At 38.6% G+C, this 19,652-nt stretch overlaps 1 protein-coding gene across 1 annotated transcript in view; it reads right to left on the bottom strand.

Moving 5' to 3' along the window:
- rin1b (Ras and Rab interactor 1b) overlaps nt 1-19,652 on the bottom strand; it is a 58,512-nt gene that overhangs the window by 15,672 nt on the left and 23,188 nt on the right. The window contains exon 2 of the mRNA XM_065294368.2: nt 766-891. Coding sequence (XP_065150440.1) covers nt 766-891 — 126 coding nt within the window. The remainder of the gene's footprint in view (nt 1-765; nt 892-19,652) is intronic.

Raw genomic sequence — 19,652 nt, forward strand, 5'->3', positions numbered from 1 at the left:
TAACATCTAACAAATATTTCTGTAAAAGAAAATGAGAAGCACTTTTTGAAAGCTTATCCTTTGTTCATAGATCCATGTAAGGAATATTTAAGTGAACTTATTCTTGTCGGTGATGTCTGCAAATATTTGTGATTTTGAGAATGCATGGCGATAGGCTTTGTATATACATCAAAGAATGAAAAAGCCGCTATCTGCCATGTCATGATATCTGTGGAACTATTTATATTTTTAATATTTAATTCTGGTTTAGATTATGTATAATTCTCAATTTCCAAAAATGTTCCTTTATGACTGGTATTGTGGTCCAGGGTCACATTTACCAAAGGTGCCAATATTAGTGGAGTGCATTGTATACATCCTTGTTTCTGTTAAGTTTCTTGTTGGTTATCATCTTTGGTTATGTGTAAATAGCTTTTTATCTCCTAAATATCTCCTAAGTATCATACCAGCGTTGGAATAGATTAATAAAGACTTCTGCATCATGCATATTAGATTACGGCGACACATATGAAACATAAATTGTGACAGATAGATTTCCTATTGGAATGTTGCAATTGTGTGGACTTACATGGGGTAGATACAAAAGTACAATTAGCTTATTATTTGCTAACTACAACCATCTTTTTGAGCATTGTTATACAGGCCATAGGTTATACAGAAGTACATCGGTGGATGATTACAGTAATTATGACATTATATTATGAGCTAGCTATAATGATAAAACCTGACGATTTGAGATAAAATGCTGATGGGCTGATGTCTCACCCCGACTATCTCTCGCTGTAGAATTTGTTGGGTGGAGTCAGGGTTGATGGACAGCTGCAACCATATGGAGTGTGTAAGGAGAAGACGATCCAAAACGCTCAAACTCCTCTGGAGAGACACATCCATCTGTAATGCAGTGAACAGGGATCAACAAAAACACAGTTGGATATTGGATATTTTTTTTCAGATTTCTTCCAGCTATTTTGGGTTTAGGAAGAACCAATAAATATAAATATAGCTGCAAGCAGCAATACCGGGGTCAAGCCAAAACCAGTAGATTGTGCAATGACAAAATTGTGCATGCAACATCAGGTCATAATTGTGTTACATCTAGCTAGTTTAATGACTATACACTTTAGTTTAGTGAATAAACAGTTGTATGACCATAGCGCTGGCTTGATATCAAAGGTTTTGTTCAATTATAAAGCCATCTAGTGGTCCAAGCATACAATTTTTTTTGTGTGGCCTCAGAATGTGCTCATACATCAGCGTATCAAATCTGGTTTTTGTTGCAGAGTTATAACCATTTATTTGTAAAAAACACCAAATGTAAAAGGAAATTTTTTGTTTTTTGCAATTTTCGGAAATTTCTGATGGAAATTTTTATATAACGCCAATAGAACTTTTTCAGAAGGTAATGTAATGTTCTTCCTATGGTGTTTTCGAGTCGATCGGAATGACGCTCGCGGAGATAATCGCGCATGTTTTTAAGCACGGTTTTTAAGCGCTATTTTGCTGTGCAGGGTTAACCCTAAGGCAAATTCTGGCATGTTTAGTATTGTTGGACTCGGCAACTATTCAGGACTTCAAGGAAAGAAGTCCCATGAGAATACGTCGATCACAGCCAAAGTTATAAGTGTGTAAAACATTCATCTTACCACTAGGTGGCGCTGCGACAAAACTGGGCATGCACTCTCAGTTCCTGACTGGCATCACAAGTACCAAGTGTTGTGTCAATAGGCTTAAGTTTGGGGAAGATACAGCCTCAAATCCGTTTTTTTGCGCTCTACGTAAAATTTGTTGATACAGTTTACGGAAACGGATAGACGAATCAACATGAATTCCATAACTTTTTGCCTTGAGTGTCTCTAAATGCTGCATACCGATTTTCGTGGCAATCGGGCAAAAGCTCTTGGACGAGTTCGCAAAAGTTGGTTTTTAACGAATAATTCAAAATGGCGGAAAATTTTTCATGACGGAAAATGACGACATAGGGTCCATTCGGAACGTCTTGATCCAAGGAATCAGAGGAAACAATTTCGTTGCTACGACTTACGCGTCAGAAGTTATAAGCAAAAACGTAAGTGCAACTGTGGACTGTTGGTGGCGCTAGCGGGTTTGAGATAGTGACTCCAAATATGCTGTGGAGACTTTTTGGACAGTCCTTTATAAGCATGCCAAATTTCATAACTTTCCTATGTACGCTGCTATGGGCTGCCATAGACCGCAATAGCGGAAGACAAAGGAAGAATAATAAAAAAACTAACGGATACAATAGGGGTCTTCGGCCATTCTGGGCTTGACCCCTAATAACCAAATATTTTTCTTTGAACATAAAGCAGTGTAATTGTCCACGTTTGTTTACAATAGGTTCCAGTTACACAGAATTATGTGTTATGGGGCAAACAAAAAAAATGTGAACATCCCGGTCTTAGGAGGTTAATGGTGAGGAGTTATTTTTGCCACTTAAAATAGTTAAAAATCCCCATGAACAGGAAGTCGCAGTCGACTTTAATTTCGTATTATGACGTATTTCTGAGGGAAATGTGGCTTGTGTTTTCAACTGTGAATTAATTGGATTAAGAAAAGCATGAGTTTCATTCAGAAATGTAACTTGCAGCAGACTGACTGTTGGAGGCGGGGGTGGGGGGTGAACGGATGCTCCGCTAAAGCCGCCAAGCTGACATCATCAAAGAGGGATTGCCACAAGAGGGCACAAGTTTCAGATTTTGTATAAAGTTTGTGAGGGCAAATTAATTTAAAAAAGATCCATACGATTAAATTGTTCATGATGAACATTATTTTGGCCATCTATTGCCATCTGCAGTTTTTTTGCAAAGTAAACTTGAGTAAATTGTGCCTCGTCCTCCTGCTCTGTGCGGATGAATCTGTCTGTGACAGTTAGAAGTGCATCCTAAAAGTTATATAACCAAATACATGTCATCTGAACAAGTATTATATAATTTTCCATGTTTAAAATCCATGTCCATTCTGCACAATTACCCTCAAAATTAGCATGGAAATGTCTGAGCCAACAAACTGTTCGACACACATACACACACAATGAGTGCCACAGCAGTCACTTCTTCAAACGGTCTCTTTCTATATCTCGCTGTGATGGCACTGTGTGGGCAGCCCAAGAGGATGCTTATGCATAACAGCAGATGGTTGTCATGGCAACAGATGCCTACACGTCCTACCAGGCAGTCCCACTCAGGCACAGACACCTACTCACCCATAACACACACGCACACACAAGACAGACTGCGCTTAAAGAGGCGAGGAACTGTTGGCAAAGAAGAGAGGATGTTTTAATTTCTCTTTCTCTTGCCCTTTTTGTCAGAAAGCTCTCCTGCACAATCAGGGCACTTCATGTTATTTTTATCTTGTTTTTTAAAGCCCACACCCCCATCACTTCCTGTACGGTTCATATATTCAGGTAGGTTCAGAGGATGACTGCATATTAGATGTGGCAAGTGGCAAGTGATGTCATTGAAGTAATTATGCAAATGTGCTATTATCCGTGGTAAGTAGAATCAGTTACAGTTTTATTATTAAAGGATTAGTTCACCCAAAAATTTGAATGGTGTTCAAAGCGATATGACTTTTTTCTTTTGTGAAACACAAGAAATTATAAATATGTATGTGTATAAATGTGTGTAGCATATAGTTCATACATGTTTTGCATAATAAAATGGAACCTGATAATGTCAGTTTCTAACATGTTTTATATTTCATAGTAATTCATCTGGGTTTGGAATAGCTTTCAATGATTAGATAAAAATACTTACATCAAGTAAACAATTTTCTGATTATTAATTCCCGCACATAGAACATAGTTGTGCATGTTAATTCATTTATTTGTCTAGTGGCTTTACAAAGCAAGTACAGGAAGCTGTGTAATATCACACACACTGTAAAAAAATGCAGCATGAAGTTAAAACAACGTATTAATGGTGTACCGGATAACAGTTGATCCGTGATCCATACGGATCACGACCCACGGTTTGGCACACATGCGTTTTTGCGGAATAATTCACAAGCTTATAAAAGTTTATAATTTGCATGTATTTCAAAGGTCTGCAAATATTAACACTCAAGTGATTTCAAACTATTTAACCACAAAAAGGTGCTAAAGTGAGCAGACTTAGTAACGCCCAGACGCATATGTGGCTGAATGTCCTTCAAGATCAGAACTCTTGATGTGTAAACTTTAGAGAAAGTTGCGCTACTGTGTCTCATACCATAGTCGATTAAAATACATTTGGCGAATAGAGCACTGAAAAAGTAATGTAACGTTTTTATGTGGGGCGACTGTCTATGCTGCGCCGTTTGGAAATCGTCCTCTGTCTGTGTGTGCGAGCACGTTTAAAGGGACACTCCACTTTTTTAAAAATATCCTAATTTTCCAGCTTCCCTAGAGTGAAACATTTGATTTTTACCATTTTTATAAAAATTCAGCTGATCTCCGGGTCTGGCGGTACCACTTTTAGCATAGCTTAGCATAATTAATTGAATCTAATTACACTATTAGCATCGCGCTAAAAACAACAAAAGAGTTTCGATATTTTTCCTATTTAAAACTTGACACTCCTGTAGTTACATTGTGTACTAAGACAGACGGAAAATTTAAAGTTGCGATTTTCTACACCGATATGGCTAGGAACTATACTCTCATTCTAACTTAATAATCAAGGACTTTGCTGCTGTAACATGGCTGCAGCAGGCGAAGTTATATTACGCACTGCCCGAAAATAGTGTCCTTGGCTACTTTCATTAGCAGGAGACGTAATATCATTGCACCTCCTGCAGCCAAACATTTATTTATGTCTTAAGTGTGTATAAAGTAGATGCAGAAACCAGTCTGTGCTTATCTTAAAGGGGTCATATGATGAAAATGTTAGCATTGCCACTTTGTAGGTGTGAGCAAAAATAGGTCATTGAAATTTGGCTTTCATTATGATGTCATAAGGATATCTTATTAGAATAATACCGCCTCCTTAATCTGAACTCTCCAACCACTGCACTGCCGTTTAGTGCAGAGAGAAAGAGAGAGAAAAGAAGGACTTGACAGCACAATTGAGTTTGAATTACAACAAATCACCATCATTGTGATCAGTGTTTGCACTTCATCCGCTCATTTGCATTTTAAAAAACACACCCAAAACGACACATTTTTGGACTTGACAGCACAATAGAGTTTCAATTACAACAAATCACCATCATTGTGATCAGTGTTTGCACTTCATCCGCTCATTTGCATTTTAAAAAACACACCCAAAACGACACATTTTTGCTCAAACCTACAAAGTGGCAATGCTAACATTTTCATCATATGACCCCTTTAAAGAGACAGTAACCTCAATTAACCTACTAAAGTGTCATTAATAGAGGTTGATTGATTTATCGGCCGGCCGATTAATTGGCCGATTTTTGGCATATTTAAAAAAATCGGCTTTGGCCGATTTTGCTGCAAAATTAGGCCGATTAATAGGCAGGCGCATCTGCGGGCACCTAAGCGTTGTTGTAGAACTCGTGACGCTGCCTCTTGCTGCAAGCAGATCCCTCCCGTCCCGTGTGTGTGCAGCCATGCCTTGTTCACAAACAGCTTTAGTAAAAGATGTGCGACAGGCTTATGTCTCGCGGTGCACTGTCCGTGCAAAGATTAGGCTCATTTCATGTGATTAATGAGTGATGATGAGTTTTGTTTGCGTGCCAGAGAGAGCAGAGCCGCGCGCGCACGCTTTCTGTCTTTAAACAGTCTCCCTGCTTTTATTACTCAAAACAAAACTGACTCGATGGCGAAAGGTCGGAAGAACAAATCATATCCACCGAGGAAATGTTTTTCGTGTTGTTACAGTAACACTTTGTTTACAGTTTTGCGCTGCTCAGCCTGGATTAGAACACAGCACGTCGGATTCGCGAACTGACTTCTTTGAACGGATTCGTTTGAATGAACGGTTGAAACAACAGATCTGTCCCAACACTAAACTCACAAGACGTCACTGTCAGCACAAGCAGTCACTTATAGCGCCTCATTAATGAGAATGTAAATGTGTTTAGAAAGATTTGCCCTAAATAACAGTCTCAACTAAAAAACATAGACATTTACTATGTGAACTTTATGATGAATAAATAATTAATCAGGTCTACCAAATAAGGATTTTATCCTACAAAACAATAAAAGCCATGGTAAAAAACTGATCAAAGATGATGACAGCAGAGTGTCAGGTAATATCTGTGTCTGATAAATGCATGATGCAGTCAGAGGAGGTTGTAAAACTCTTCAGAAAGACATGTCATAATTTTTTTAAATACTTTGACTTAAATAGTGACATTTTTACATTTAAAATATCTGCTAATGATGAGAACATTTTGATTATTATGTACATATAGAAAATCGGCCAAACATATCGGCCATTGGCTGCCCTGATTTCTAAAAATCGGCATCGGCCACAGAAAAACCAAATCGGTCGACCTCTAGTCATTAATGTTAATCAAACAACCCAAGACAAAGAGAAAATCACTCATGTAGCTCTAAAAAATTATAATAATAGTTAATTTATACAAGAAAGACAGTGTTATTATTCATTGGATTCGATTTCTATACCTAATGCTAATTTTAAACTTACTTAATGTGCAACTTTTTTCTTCATTTCTTTATTTATTATTCGATTTTTCCAACCCCTTTTTTTCCTGATACATAAAATGATCCAATCCGTGCCTTAAGACAATTTTGTGATCTGTCACACCCCTAGTGCATACCTCCAAATTTAGCTTCATTTGGATTATTGCTATCATCATCTATGCTATAATTCCAATATTTCTCTTTATGCATGTGCATTTATTTTCTGATCTGATCATGACTTGTGCATGACGCCCGCTGTTATATGAAGCTGGTGATCGATCTCAGTTTCAGCAAAGATAGTAAAGAGCTCCCTGATTTCTGCATTATTCCAGTTTGCACACATTTCTCGTCGTGAATTTTGATCTGTACATAAAACCCCCATGTCAAAGAGCTGAATGGTACTTTGTTGCAATGACACATGGATCCTCATTACGACACACCCCTTAAGGAATTGTTTCTGCCTTTTGTTCACACAGGACACATTTCACGAGTACTCTGAGTTAAACTGAAGCAACAGATAATGTGCATGTCAATACCATATTATTATATTTTTTATATGCAAACATTACTGTTTATGGTTGTCAAATATGAAATTATTTTTGCTCTCTTTCATTAAAAACGGTCACAGCAAACATTACTCAGGCTTCTACTGCTCACAAACTGCTCATCACCCAGACACTGACGCTTGGTGTGATCGACTTTATATGGCCGTGGTACTTTGATGTCATTCGGCGATAATGCATAAAAGTACCAGCAACATGAGAAGTGGTGATATGCAAGAGAAAGCGAATGTATGCTGAAAAGCTATCTGCTAAGTACTGAGAGCACTGGTTTAGCTACTTAAATCGTGCATTGCTTTTTTATATCACCATTACAACCTAAAGCATCACGTAGAACTCGCACTCTGCATCTGTATAATAACTCTGCCTTCTTTGATTTGATTGGCGATCATATCATGTTGACATTGATGAGTGCTTTTAGACTGCTAACTGTGCATTCACACCACCACCAGCGAGAGCATCAAAGTGGCTGGAAGTCATTAATTTTCAAAGAGGCGGCAAACTCCGGCGATCAGCGGCGCTGTGCATCATGTACGGTGTGAGCTTCAAGGAGAGTTAAAATCAGCTCAACTTCATGGTAATGAGCTATGACGTGGTTCGGCGGCAACCAATCGTGGGGCGGAAACGTTCGGTGGCAACCAATTGGAAGGCGGAAACCAGTGTCAGAGCCTCCATTACTTTTTTCGTTAGCGTCGTTGGAAGGGCAGCCAGTGCCTTTTTTGATGCTCTCGCCAGTGAATGTACAGTAAAGGTTATAAGCGACTTTGTCGCTGTGTGTCGCTCATCTCTTTTAAAAGTGACGTTTCCATATCTAGTTGTCATAAACAAATGAGTAACGTCCACTCCAGTAACTGACGAGGGATGGATGACGTGAACTTCGTACTTATTGGTAGTCGCTCCCGAATGTCGCTCATAATTTGCATAAAGTTAAACATTTCTCAACTTTGTCGCGTGATTGGACATGCCCATCCAGTCCAGCATGTCACTGGATGGCGCCGAGCTTCCATTGAAATCAATGAGATCGCGTCAGTCTGCTTTTGCTAGTCGCTTATAATGTGAATGTCCCTTCAGGCAGGCCAGATAGTGATAGGTGTTGTACAATATTTACAGTTATTAGACAATTATTTCATGACTTTTAATACACACCACAATCTTAATGGTCAGCACGGCTCTACGTGAGAAAATGGACGCGTGGAGTGAGAATGAAGTCAATTGCATGAGATACGTGAGAGTTGGCAGCCATGCATAACATAATTCAAGTTCTGAATATTGATTGTCTAACAACCATCAAAAGGTTATGGAAAGGGTTTATTATGTAAACATCACATTACCACCCCAGCTGACTTCCCCACCCACAAAAACAAGTAATAAACCCCTGGAAGAGAACAACAGAGTCAGTGATACGAGCAACACAAGCCCTTCATACTGTAGAAAATAAGACGGGGCAGTAACCTCCATACCGCAAATCCTTAACCATAACATCAGAGGCGAGAGAAAGTGAATGAGCAGTGATGTCCATTTGCAGCACAGGCCTCCTTATATAAAACTCTGAGCAGCCTACACAGACAGTTATGCAATTAAGCCACATACAGGGATCAACACAGGAAGGGAGAAGTTTCTCCTCTTAAAGAACTTTTTTCCTGAAGCTATTTTTGAAACTGAGTTCAGGAGGAATATAATTATGAACCAAGAAGGTCTTGAATTTTTATAAGCACAAAACAAATCTCGGGCATTTTTAGATTCAAGTGGCTGCTGAATTGTTACAGAGAAAATGTTATCATTCAATAGCACCGGCATTAATTTAGGATTAAAAAAGTTCTCTTCCAAGGGGTGGAATTCAAAAATGGGTTTCGAGTAGGGCTGGGCGATATGACGGAAAAAATATCGATAAAATGTTTTCCATATCAGTCGATATCGATAATTATCATGATAAATAACAAATCTTTATTCCTGTCAAATTTAAAGGCAGATTTTTGCTCCTGAATGAAAATTGTAAAAACCAGACAGTTAATAATGGTTTTAAACTACTTTTTATTCAGAACATGACAAATACAAATACTAAAATCTTGTTTTAATGTTCAGGCATCTGTATTAAATGTAAATATATTTGTTATGAAATCAACACATTTCTGACACAGAAAGCAGCAGGCTACTGTCACTTTAAGACCCAAGATAGACTGCTTTAAGTTTTAATATACTACTGAGTAACATCCAGCTGTTTATGTTCACTTAAACAAGAAAGAAAACTTAGTTCAGTGATCACGCGTGTGTTATACATATACGAGCTGTACACTGATAAATGGATGTCAAGAGTGTCACGAGGCTGTGGGAGCGCACATACGCAAACACTATATTCACTGCAGTGGTGGATCTGCTGTTTTTCCTCAGTTTCCTGAATTTGTGAATGTCCTGTAAAAATACTTTTAAAGCTGTGCGGTTGTGTGCGTGCGCTGAAAGAAAGTACAGAATACTGCAACTATTGTGTCTGCTGTGTTTGACGAACCCTGTTTGCGCATCCAACATTACACACAAGAAAATGTTTCCGCGCATTTGGATTCCGTGATTCCGTCCGCGTTATCCGCATCGCGAAAATCATAGGGCTCTACTAATAAATGAATAACTTGCCTCATCCTCCACTCCTTCAAGTCGAACTGACAGTCTGATTGTAAACCAAGAGCGCATGCCGCATCCGGAAGTGCTCACGCAAGTTACGCAACATTACGCACAGTGCGTAAACATTATCGATCCCTTATCGAACGGCCCTTATCGTTTTATCGAAAAAGTTTATATCGGTAAAATTATCGTTATCGAATTATCGCCCAGCACTAGTTTCGAGTGTCATGTATGTTGCTCATCATGTCAAAATATGTGTTTGTCGCGGGGTTTATTATAAAAGAGATGCTAATGTTAAAAAAATACTCACAAGACACTATCTTAAAGGCACACCATGGAACGTTTTGGCCACCAGGGGGTGCTAGACATGTATTTTTCACGTCTGGCGCCCCTAGAGGCCACAAGCGCCGCAGCACTGTCGCAAAGGAAAAGATGACAACTCTTTAGGTCACAAAGTGTGCCTGCCAGCATGTCATGTGTCATTAGGGGTGACCCCGAATAGTCGAAGATTCGATGCATCGATAGGAGAAGCCTGATTCGACTACCAATCTCACAGTCGAATCGTCGCAGATGTGTTATGAAATGAGGAGCATTCAATTTTGGCCGTATATGGGTGCACACATTATATGATTTCACATATAACAGCTTTCTCACAATATATTAATATACTGCATATTATGATAATGCTGCAAATAATATGTGAAGTATCAGCTTTCAATAAATATTTTTAAAATGCGTTAATAAATCCAACAACCCCTGTGACCGGGCTACACGTCCATAAGAGGTTTCTATGTTAATAAACCATTGCCTCTTTTTTTCTACATTTAAAAGACAAAGGTGGCAAATTATATTATGCCTTTCGTTGTTTTAATAATTTCTATATTTTATTTTATTTATAAATCACTCTGGGTTATCTGGTTTAACTATTTGGCTTGTGTTTTGTTTCCGTGCACTTGAGGCATCTTGCATATTTGTTCTGCACTTTGTTACTTCTGACCTTATTTTATAAAAAAAAATGTATTTATTATAAACGTAAATTCTGATCTAATTTAAGTATGTAAATTTTGGATAGCTTTTCGTTGTATCGATGTTGCGCTATTGCGTGCTGGCCATGCTTGCGCATGTAATTTAGCCGAACGGGCTAGGTGCTCTGCGTTTCATATTTAGGAGTTCATCAAACTAAACATTAAAAAACGGATGTTTTTCGACGGGTATAAGTTTTTAAAATGTATTTATCATACATTTTGGTTATCTTGTCAAAAGTTAAACTACAAAACAGGTAAGCCGTTTTTTTTATTTCGGTGATCAAACGGAAACTATCTGCACTCAGTGTTTCCCATACGTTGATTTATTCGTGGCGCACCGCCACAGAATCAGCGCTGGCCGCCACAAATAGATTTTTCATGATCCCCATTTACATTTATATTTTACTGTTTAAAAACGTCTTAATTCATTGTTGCAAGCACCCAGCGCGCCCTCCCTTTCTATGTTGCATGCAGCGCGCGCCCTCTCTCTCTCTCTCTCTCTCTCTCTCTCTCTCTCTCTCTCTCTCATGAGCGTGAAAAGGTGGCGGTGTTTCAATGTCCGTTCCTCCGTATACTGTACTTTCTTTTTCGCGTAAACGTCAACAGTCACAGATTTTACTGACAGAGAAGACGGCGATGACTTGACGAAAGGTTAGCATTAGTGTTTCCCACACACACCACACCCGTTCTCTCCCTCTCTATAATGCGATATGCCTGCGCACGTGTTTTGTAGTAACTTTGTGTAACAGTTACTGTGTATTCTCTCATATTTCCGAATTTGCACCCAATTGTCTGCGCTATACGCGACAATGAAACTCGCATTTAAATAAAAAGGGGCTCATAACAAGACATTGATGAGAAGAGCAATGTAAATGTATGGTGATTTATATACCAGCTGTAAACATACACGTACGTTTCGTAATTTTCTGTTATTTTGCGGGTTTCTTTCAAATATAAAAGCGCTTAAGCATTTACTTGTATTCTAGGCGAAAAAAACCAGTCAGTGGCAAGTCAGTTCCTGAATAACACGACACAAACTTTAAAAAGTCAAATTCACTTCTCAGAGGCACAGAACTGTTCCTGAAACTGACGTTCTCCCCAAACTGAAATTAAACACAGTGTTTCGAGTTTTTCTCGTCTGTGTCATGTTGATATCAAGAAGCAACGTGCACATGACGACGAGAGAGGTGACCTGCTGCGCAATCGAGTTACCCCTCCCACTTCTGAATGTTTAACTGAGATTTCTAATCCCGTCCGAATTGACCATCAATATTACAGACGTCCTGTGGTAAAATTACATTACGCCATCTACAACCGTAAAACTAATCCCATCCGAATAGGGCTATAGTCTGCTCATTTTATGTCTGACAACAGAACTGATAATATGTAAATAATAGCAATCAGTTGTGTTAAAATGCAATATAACGTGACAGATCAAAGAGTAGAAGTGAAACATATTTAAGGTGCCAACACTCGATCAAACCGGATCAAAAGCAAACACGTGATGACGTCACATATATGCTAATTAGAGTGTGACGTCATCGCCGCCACAAGTCTCTCAAAATCCTGTGGGAAACACTGTACCGAACATTTTTCTGCCTGACATGAATGTCTTTCTTGTGATTTAATATATGGTCGGTCGGTGTTCACTTTCAAATGATAGCAAAGAGATTCCTGAAATAAATAATATCATCCGGTCTTTCTGTATCTAAAGTGAATACAGAGATGATCAAAGTCAAAGCAAGCAAGCAGGTATTTCTGTGCTAAATAATAACGCGTAGTGTCTATAAAATCATTAATTTCAGTGTTTTTCTTGTTATAAATTAACGTTTAATGAATTGTATATAAAGATTAGTTTTTATCATTTACAGTCACAATCACAATTTATTTGTCATTTCTCATTTGTCGGGTTTTTTTTGGTCATGACTGCTTTGACGCGCTATATCTCCAAATTAAATAAAAACACTGAATTAGCCGAGGTTTCCAAGGCAGAATCACCTTTGTTATTTTTTTAGGTTTAGTTATCAAAATGTATTTTTGTGTGATGTTCTGTAGATCGTGGCTTTAAAATGTTATGAGGAATAATTAAACAAATGTTGCCTTACATTTTACCTTAAAAAAATATATATATAAATGCATCGTCAGTTTTGTCTTCGTTTATTACTTGAAAGACAGTTTTGGTCACTTTATCAGAAAGTTGTTTATGTGTGCTGCTTGTGAAAGAAAATAAAAGTTACCAATTTGTACCTGGTGTGGCCCCCTCCCAACCCATGCACACAAACATAGATGATTCGACTATCGGTCGACTATGGAAAGATTCGACAATTCTGATTCGAATATGTAAATCCTTAGTCGAGGACACCCCTATGTGTCATATAAGATAATTTCATGTCATGTGTCATATAATATAATTTGGTTTTCCTGTTCCTTTCCGGCTCCCTGCCCCTCGCCAGGGTAAGCTTTCTACCTCCAAGCTTTCTTGCCCTACCGGCTTAGCCCTGGTCTCCAGGTCCTCTCCATTTACATGTCTGAAAGCTGCTTTTGGGGGGGTTTCTCTGTGGCTGCCTCTGTTAGCCACCAGAGGCTTTGCTTCATTTGTTATTCAAATATTTTCAGGATTTTCTCTTTAAAACTATTACACATACAGCACTGTTAAAGTTAAACACTAAGGTGTGGTTTCTTGGACAGAGATTAGCTCAAGCCAGGACTAGGCCTTAGTTTAATTAGGAAATATAACTAGTTTAAAAAAAACATGATTTACTAAAAAACATTACTTGTGTCCATTTTGAGGCAAAACAAAGGGCACTTTTGTTTTTTTAAGATATGTCAATGTTTTCAGTTTAATCCCTGTCTGGGAAACCGCCCCTAAATCATATGCTTGGTTAATTCAATAGAAAACAACGGGAATTCCTCTCAGTGGTTTTTGTTATGCTGTTTCAGTCTAGATGTCCATTGTAGTGGACATGACATTTTTTTATAAAAATATAAGATTTTTTATTGTTTGGTTTTTAGGCTTATTTCTGGGTAAAAACTGCATAATGAAAAAAACCTTAACAAAGATACAGTATGACTGTACTTTTCTGTGTTTTGACACCATTCAACACTCTAGTTTAACATTGTGTGTATGAATTATAATGTAGTATTGCTTTTTTTTAAAGTATTATTCAAACATTCATTAAGGACAAATTTTCCTTAAAAAAATGTATTTAGTCGGATGTGCTCGTGTAGCGGGCAGTCCTCCGACATGTAGCACAGCTTCCAAGGACTAAAGTCCCATTTCCCTCTCTCCGCTTTCCTGTCATCTTCTTACTGTCTACTTACAAAATGCCCAAAAATAACTTTAAAAAAAACTATATTCATCCTACTAATCTGCCATCTGTTTTTTTCATCAAGTCATCTAACAAAAAGCATTTTTACAGAGTACAATCAGAAGATATACCTTCTTTTGTCTTCTGAATTTACATAAGCAAATACTTAAGCATCTACAGTTGGATCATTAGGGGTCAAGCCCAGAATGGGCGAAGACCCCTATTGTATCCGTTAGTTTTCTTTTTAGGGGTCAAGCCCCGAAGGGGCGAAGACCCCTATTGTATTTGTTAGTTTTCTTATTATTATTATTAGGGGTCAAGCCCAGAATGGGCGAAGACCCCTATTGTATCCGTTAGTTTTCTTTTTAGGGGTCAAGCCCAGAATGGGCGAAGACCCCTATTGTATCCGTTAGTTTTCTTTTTCTTTTTCTTTTTAGGGGTCAAGCCCCGAAGGGGCGAAGACCCCTATTGTATCCGTTAGTTTTCTTTTTATTATAATAATTAGGGGTCAAGCCACGAAGTGGCGTAGACACCTATTGTATCTGTTAGTTTTCTTATTATTATTCATCCTAGTTCTTCCGCCATTGAAGTCAATGGCAGCCCATAGAACCGTACATAGGAAAGTTATGAAATTTGGCACACATGTAGAGGACAGTCTCAGAAGTTACTATAGCAACATTGGTGTGTCTGACTCAAACCCTCTAGCGCCACCAGCAGTCCAAAAATCCACTTAGGTTCATGCTCATAACTTTTGACCCGTGAGTCCTAGAAACTAAATTCTTGTTTCCTCTGAATCCTTTGCTCATGATGATTCAATTGCACACATTGATGTCATTTGTGTCATGCACATATTTCCGCCATTTTGAATTTTCCGTAAAACCTACTTTTTCGAACTCCTCCTAGAGCGTTCGTCCGATTTGCATGTCCTTTGGTATGTAGCATCTAGAGACACCCCAGACAAAAAGTTATCAAAAGCTTTTTGATAGACCAATGCGTTCTCGTATAAATTGACAACATATATGGCGGCGAGCACGCCAAAACGGACGTGAGGCCTTATCTTCGCAAAACTTTATTGTATCGACACGAAACTTGGTATATGTCATTACAGTCATGACCTGAGGGTGCCTGCAACGTTTCGTCACAGCGCCACCTAGTGGTCACGAGATTCGAAAAATGCCTATTTTCGCTTATAACTACTTCAAACTTGAGTCTAAAATCATGAAGGTGGTCTTGTTAGATTCCTTGAGGCATGCCGAGTCAAACGATACCAAACGGTTTTTGGTCGGCCATTTTGGGTGTCGGCCATTTTGAATTTTCTCATTAAGTTCAGTATTTCACAAACAGAATGGCGTATCGCTACGAAATTTGGCATGGTTCATCAGTGACATGTTCTGAGCGCACCTATAAATCTTTAGGACGGCGCCACCTAGTGGTCAGGATATGTAAAACAATTTTTTAAAATCTTTATATCATTTGATTAAATTGCCACTATGACATAAGACTTCACTCTATTGATTCCTTGGCTCATGCTGAGTCCGACTGTACCAAATATGTCTGAGTCAAACCTACTTCCTGTCGGCCATTTTGATTTATATTGAACAGCTACTTTTTCGAACTCCTCCTAGAGCGCTCGTGTGATTGGCTTGATTTTTGGTATGCATCATCTATAGACACTCTAGACAAAAAGTTATCAAAAGAGTTTCGGTAGACCTATCCGTTGTCGTATAACGCATCAAAGAATGCGAGAGCGAGCACGCCAAAATGTGTTTGAGCCTGTATCTTCGCAAAATTTATGCGTATTAATATGAGACTTGGTATACGTCATAACAGTGATGACCTGAGGGTGAATGCACCATTTCGTCACACTGCCCCCTACTGGTCACGAGATATAAAAAATGTCTATTTTTGCTTATAACTACTGCAAATTTGAATGTAAAATTATGAGACTGGTCTTGTTAGATTTCGTGAGGCATGCCGAGTCAAACGATACCAAATGGTTTTTGGTCGGCATTTTGTGTGTCGGCCATTTTGAATTTTTCTTTAAGTTTAAGTATTTCAGAAATGCAATTGCGTATTGTTATGAAACTTGGTATGGTTCATCAGCAACATGTTCTGGGAGGACTTGTAAACTTTTCGGTGCCCCCTAGTGGTCAAGAGATTTGAAGCTATATCTCTGCATCTCTTTATTGTATTTACACCAAATTTGGTGGGTGTCATCACAAACAAGACCTGAGTCACAATTTATTTTTTGGTCAGTGCCCCCTAGTGGTCAAGTCATTTAAGGCTATATCTCTGCATCTCTTTATTGTATTCACACCAAATTTGGTGGGTGTCATCACAATCAAGACCTGAGTCACAATTTATTTTTTGGTCAGTGCCCCCTTGTGGTCAAGTCATTTAAGGCTATATCTCCGTATCGCTTTATTGTATTTACACCAAATTTGGTGGGTGTCATCACAGTCATGACCTGAGGCACCATCTATTCCTTCGGCACAGTGCCACCTAGTGGTCTCAAGATACGAAAAAATTGCTTTTTTTCATAAAACTAATGCAAACTTAGATGTTAAATCATGGCAGTCATCACGTATGAATAATTTTTTGCCATATTTGGCTTGACCCCGGTATCGCTGCTTGCAGCTATATTGGCAATTGTTTCTGTTAGTAAATTTTTCTTCTTCCGCCATTGCGGTCTATGGCAGCCTATAGAACCATACGTAGGAAAGTTATGAAATTTAGCACACTGATAGAGGACAGTCCAATGTGTCCCCACAGCAAATTTGGAGTCTCTATCTCAAACCCGCTAGCGCCACCAACAGTCTAAAGTTGCACTTACGTTTTTGCTTATAAGTTCTGATCCATAAGTCCTAGAAATAAAATTCTTGTTTCCTCTGATTCCCTGGCTCAAGATAATTCGATTTGACCCTATGACGTCATTTTCCGTCATGAAAATTTTTCCGACATTTTGAATTATTCGTAAAACCTACTTTTTCGAACTCGTCCTAGAGCTTTTGTCCGATTGCCACAAAAATTGGTATGTATCATCTAGAGACACTCATGGCAAAAAGTTATTAAAAGAATTTCGATACAGCAATCCGTTGTCGTATACTGCCCTAACGAATTTTACGTATAGCATATAAAAACTGATTTTAGGCTGTATATTCGTCAAACTTAGGCCTATTGACACAACACTTGGTACTTGTGATGCCAGTCAGGAACTGAGGGTGCATGCACAGTTTCGTCGCAGCGCCACCTAGTGGCCAGTCAAATGATTTTTACACCTATAACTTTGGCTGCGATCAACGTATTTTGACGGGACTTGATTTTTAGGAGTCCTGAGTAGTCGCTGAGTCAAACGATACCAAACATGCCAGATTTCGCCTTACGGTTAACCCTGCGCAGCAAAAGAGCACTTAAAAAACACGCGCGAATATCTCTGCGAGCGTTATTCCGATCGACTCGAAAACACCATAGGAAGAACATTGCATTACCTTCTGAACAAAAAGTTCCATTGGCGTTATATTAAAATTTTCAACAGAAATGGCCGAAAATTGCAAAAAACGAAAAATTACCTTTAGATTTTGTGTTTTTTACACATAAATGGTTATAACGTCGCAACAAAAAAAGATTTTTTCACCATATTTGATACACTGATGTACGACCACAGTCTGAGGCTACACAAAAAAAAATTTATGCTTTCACCACTAGCTAGCGTTATAATTGAACAAAACCTGTGATATCAAGCCAGCCCTATGGTCATATAACTGTTTCTTCACTAAACTAAAGTGTATAGTCATAAAACTAACTAGACGTCATACACTCATGACCTGAGGTTGCTTGCACATTTTTGTCATTGCGCCACCTAGTGGTTTTGAGATAAAAATATGGTATTTTTGCCTGAAACTACTGCAAAACTACTTCTTAAACCTTGAGTCATCATGTATTATTCATTTCATGGCTTGGAGTATAACCATTGGTGGTTGCCAATTCACTCCCTAGCAACCAATGAGAATACCTTATCAACCGTTTTTGCAAAAGCTATATCTCTCCATCAGAACATCGTATAGACATGGGGGTGATCTCTTTTGACTCATTAACAACACTGTAACATTTTGAGAGCTGAGTATTGCCACTGCAAGCACCACTCATTTTTACGTCAGTGTTCTGGTTATCAATGTTCGTCGAAAGAGAGGGAGAGATTTCACTAAATGAGAAAACAGCTTTTTTGCTGATAACTGTTATATTATTTTGTCTGAAATCAAGAGATTTTCCTAGGCTCTTTAAACTGCTCATCCGAAGTCAACTTTACTTTCTGCTGTGCCCTTTTTGGCTTGACCCCGGTGATTGCTGCTTGCAGCTATATTTATTATTATTATTAGTTATTCTTCTTCCGCCATTGCGGTCTATGGCAGCCCATAGAACCGTACGTAGGAAAGTTATGAAATTTGGCACACTGATAAAGGACAGTCCAATGTGTCCCCACAGCAAATTTGGAGTCTCTATGTCTAACCCGCTAGCGCCACCAACAGTCCAAAGTTGCACTTATGTTTTTGCTTATAACTTCTGATCCGTAAGTCCCACAAACAAAATTCTTGCTTCCTCTGATTCCTTGGCTCAAGCCGATTCGATTGGACCCTATGACGTCATTTTCCGTCATGAAATTTTTTCCGCCATTTTGAATTATTCGTAAAACCTACTTTTGCGAACTCGTCCTAGAGTTTTTACCCGATTGCCGCGAAAATTGGTATGTAGCATCTAGAGACCCTCACGGCAAAAAGTTATCAAAAGAATTTCGATAAACCAATCCGTTGTCGTATAGCGCGTCAACAAAATTTTCGTAGAGTGCAAAAAAACAGATTTTAGGCTGTATCTTCGTCAAACTTAGGCCTATTGACACGACACTTGGTACTTGTGATGCCAGTCAGGAACTGAGTGTGCATGCACAGTTTCGTCGCAGCGCCACCTAGTGGCCAGACAGATGTTTTTTACACCTATAACTTTGGCTGTGATCAACGTATTTTGACGGGACTTGATTTTTAGGAGTCCTGAATAGTCGCCGAGTCCAACGATACCAAACATGCCAGATTTCGCCTTACGATTAGCCCTGAGCAGCAAAACAGCACTTAAAAAACACGCGCGAATATCTCCGCGAGCGTAATTCTGATCGACTCGAAAACATCATAGGAAGAATATTGCATTACCTTCTGAACAAAAAGTTCTATTGGCACTATATTAAAATTTTCATCAGAAATGGCCGAAAATGGCAAAAAACGAAAAATTACCTTTAAATTTTGTGTTTTTACACATAAATGGTTATAACTTCGTAACGCAAAGAGATTTTTTCACCATATTTGATACGCTGATGTACGACTACAGTCTGAGGCTACACAAAAAAAATTGTATGGTTGCACCACTAGTTGGCCTTATAATTGAACAAAACCTTTGAAATCAAGCCACCCTATGGTCATACAACTATTTCTTCACTAAACTAAAGTGTATAGTCATAAAACTAGCTAGATGTAACACAGTTATGAAC

Source organism: Paramisgurnus dabryanus, chromosome 2, assembly GCF_030506205.2.
Source record: "Paramisgurnus dabryanus chromosome 2, PD_genome_1.1, whole genome shotgun sequence".
Classification (NCBI taxonomy): Eukaryota; Metazoa; Chordata; class Actinopteri; order Cypriniformes; family Cobitidae; genus Paramisgurnus; species Paramisgurnus dabryanus.